The sequence below is a fragment of the Denticeps clupeoides genome, chromosome 13 (assembly GCF_900700375.1).
Source record: "Denticeps clupeoides chromosome 13, fDenClu1.1, whole genome shotgun sequence".
Taxonomy (NCBI): domain Eukaryota; kingdom Metazoa; phylum Chordata; class Actinopteri; order Clupeiformes; family Denticipitidae; genus Denticeps; species Denticeps clupeoides.
Genome location: NC_041719.1, coordinates 7137525 through 7140840, shown reverse-complemented (window position 1 = coordinate 7140840; position 3316 = coordinate 7137525). Strand labels below are relative to the sequence as shown.

At 38.2% G+C, this 3316-nt stretch overlaps 1 protein-coding gene across 2 annotated transcripts; it reads left to right on the top strand.

Annotated features, from left to right (window-relative positions):
* The first annotated feature begins 743 nt into the window (after positions 1-743).
* On the top strand, positions 744-3038 carry LOC114802462 (phospholipid-metabolizing enzyme A-C1-like). 2 transcript variants are annotated; one of them, XM_029001392.1, is made up of 5 exons: positions 744-992; positions 1515-1567; positions 1890-2028; positions 2127-2185; positions 2584-3038. In XM_029001392.1, exons 2-5 carry the CDS (start codon positions 1538-1540, stop codon positions 2683-2685), a joined length of 330 nt encoding a protein of 109 aa, XP_028857225.1. In that variant the 5' UTR covers positions 744-992; positions 1515-1537; the 3' UTR covers positions 2686-3038. The 2 variants fall into 2 exon arrangements, with proteins under 2 accessions (XP_028857225.1, XP_028857226.1); XM_029001393.1 differs by having other exon boundaries at positions 2127-2395.
* Positions 3039-3316: the final 278 nt, after the last annotated feature.

Sequence of the window (3316 nt, the reverse complement as noted above, 5' to 3'; positions counted from 1 at the left end):
TACTTTTATGCAGTTTATAACATTTATGCAGTTATGAATTAGTTTAAAATTAGACTAACTTGGATCAGCTAATTTGTTGGTTTAAATTATTGGGGCTGGTGCCATTGAATTAAATAAATTCATTGCAGAGCTGCAAACAGCATGATTCACTGACTGTATATCATGGATAGGACTGGGTTCACATTACAATGAAGTAAAAGGCTGAGAAAATGTGGGCCCAGCCCTCTGACAGCCTTTGTTCGCCATCTAGTGATGTTTGATGGAAATACGTTTCGTACAATAATTTCATATTAAATTATGTTTGTCACATTTTTATTAAATAAACATATATTTATGCAGTAAAACACAGTTAAGTCTTAACTTAACGTAACAAAAATGTTTCATACATAACATAATTTCCTTTTAAAAAAAAAAACAATGACATGATGTGTCTGTTCTTCTGTTGTACTCTGAGCAGCAATACAATCTTGTTCTCCATCTGTAGACTTTTGCTTGGGAGAAACCAACCCCCGGTTCTTCTAGCACATCTCTACATATCAGCATCAACATTACTTACAGTTATTGCACTAGACTGTATATAGAAAGAGAGATAGCTATAAATATAGACAGATGTTAAACAGATGGAACAGTTGCTGTGAGTGGCTGCAGAGGTGTGACCTTGCATGCAACGTAAAACCCAAGTGCAGTTGACTAACATCTTTGTTCTCTGCAGTGAATGAGCTGGACCCCCGTCGTGTGTGGCCTCGCTGACCCATGAACGCACACAGCGGACAGAAGCACAGAGTAAACAGCGAGTAGACCTGAAATAGACTTGTGCCGTACACGTCCTCTCGCCAACCTTCTGACATTACAATATCGCCGCGTTTTACTGGTAATAACGTGTTTGAACAACACATTTTTAATTTGATATTTCAGTATTTCTTTTTTTGGGACTGTGAAGTATGAAGATGGCCGGATAAAATGGATCCAGAGATTCTTGTCCTCTTTACACAGTGAGTATGTTTTTTTTTAATCAATGTGTTTGGCTTCATGCGAACTGTTAAAATAGTCTGTCCAAACAGTAATACAAACCTGTCTTCATTATGTACATTGCTACATATTATGTATAACATATTGAATATGCTTTATTGCCTTTTCACTCGTCTGGTTGTTTTAGTCAAATCGTTATTTCCTATTATCAGTGTGTTGATTTAAAAAATTTACAACCATTATTCATTTTGTCCAGTAGATTCTCTTTTATAGTAGTACCATTGTGAGCTTTGCATAAGAGACTGCGCATATTGTCTCTCTGTGTGTGTTTATTGTGATGTTGTGTACTGCCATACTCCAGCACTCTCTGGCCATTCTTACATAAAATCCGCTTTTGAAAGCCCTTAACATTTCATAGTCCACTAAATAAATCAATTTTCAATTATTAATATAAACTGTAAAAACATTTTTCACCTACCCAGCCTTTTTGAAGAAGAGGCTATATTGTTGTTTAGATGTAATGTCTGAGTCTTTTGGTATTTCAGGATGCTTGGAAATATGATGTGGGATGGATAGACAACCAGGAGAAACTTGTAATGTGAGTGCTGCTTTTGCAGATTTGTATAAAGATGTATTTTTAATGAGATTGCTTATTGAATGCGTTCTGGTGAGAAAAAGTCATATTGTTAGTAGACCCCTTCACCTCTTAGGTTAATGAGCTGCGATAGTCGATACATGAAACATGATAAATTTAAACTCCTGACCTCAGCCTTTACACATACAGATACGTCTTGGCATTATTCATCACCCTACATATAATATCCGATTGGACAGGATCTAAATAAATGAAATTACGTTTCAGTATTGAATTTCTTGCGTTGACATTTTGAACAATGTGCTCTGTTTGTGTGTGTATTTAGATGGCCTCTAGTCAGTCTGACCTCAGTGACCCTCCCGGTAACCCCCAGCCTGGTGACCTCATCGAGATATTTCGACCTGCTTACCAGCACTGGGCCCTGTACTTAGGTGATGGTTACATCATCAACCTGTCACCAATTGGTCAGTATTGTGCTTCAACATTCTGTGCTTTATCCACACATTACCACACTGTAAGTGTATTTCGGCTAAATTCTGTGGGCCTTCCCTCCTTTCTTCAGATGAAGGTCAAGCGGCGGCCATGTCCAGCGTGAAGTCGGTTTTCAGTCGCAAAGCGGTGGTGAGAATGCAGCTGCTGAAAGAGGTGGTTGGGGAAGACTCGTATCGTGTCAACAATAAATACGATGACAACCACACCCCTTTGCCTGTCTCTGATATCATTCAACGAGCGCAACACCTTATTGGCCAAGAAGTGTCTTATGACCTGCTGGGCAGTAACTGTGAACACTTTGTTACACTGCTACGCTATGGGGAAGGGGTGTCCGAGCAGGTCTCTCATTGACTATTTTTCAATCTCTTTCAATCTCTGTATTGTTTTCTTTTTTTAATACCCTCATTTTGCATGGTTCTGTGTTATTTTGTAACCCTTTTTCTATGCCAGCGAAGAAATGTTTACATTGAAGTGCAGCAGTTCAAGTTTTATGTCTATATATCACGATATATCACTTCTCTTCACAGGCAACGCGGGCCATCGGGGCCATCAGTCTGGTGACGGCAGCCGCGAGCGCTTTCTCAGTTCTCGGGCTGATCAACACGCGGTCCAGAAACAGGCCATTCTGACCTCGCCGAACAGAACACTTTCCCCGTGGCTCGGTGAGAAACATCAACTCACTGAAACATCACAAGCAGCAAGATTCTTAATTCAGTGAATAATGTGCCTTCTTCAGTTGACAGCGATGGCAGATATTTATCTGACGTCTGATGTGATTTCTTGATGAATAAACATATTATTATGTTGAGAAATTAGGAAAGCATGATAGTTACACAGAATCACCAATATTGATAGAAATGCTTGTTGATTCTATTATTATGAGAGGTTTCTCTAGTGTTGAATTGTATAGGCTTGACTTTGCTTTATATCCCCATTCTTTTGGAAATTTGTACAAATAAACCACAAATGTGATTATACCTCTCGTTCTTCTGTCTTTTCGTGTTATTTTTTGACTGCCGATTTTTTATTCAGTCAGTGTCAGTTCAGCTTCATTTTCAAAACCTTATTATAATATGGACAACATGAGAAAATTCACAGACAAGAAAAACAACACAATGCACAGACATGGCCAAATTATTACACACACAAGTTATTACGCAAAAAATTACATAGCTTGTAAAGAAATGAAATTGGAATTTGCAACATTAGGAGGTCACATTTACTGATATCAAAGCTATTTCAAAATGTCTTAAGATCAAG

Bases quoted from the DNA above. Each gene is read 5' to 3' on its own strand.
- LOC114802462 (XM_029001393.1), top strand. From the start codon at position 1,538: ATGGATAGACAACCAGGAGAAACTTGTAAT. The intron at 2,029-2,126 runs GTCAGTATTGTG...TCCTTTCTTCAG, and splicing joins CATCAACCTGTCACCAATTG to ATGAAGGTCAAGCGGCGGCC. The intron at 2,396-2,583 runs GTCTCTCATTGA...TTCTCTTCACAG, and splicing joins GGGAAGGGGTGTCCGAGCAG to GCAACGCGGGCCATCGGGGC.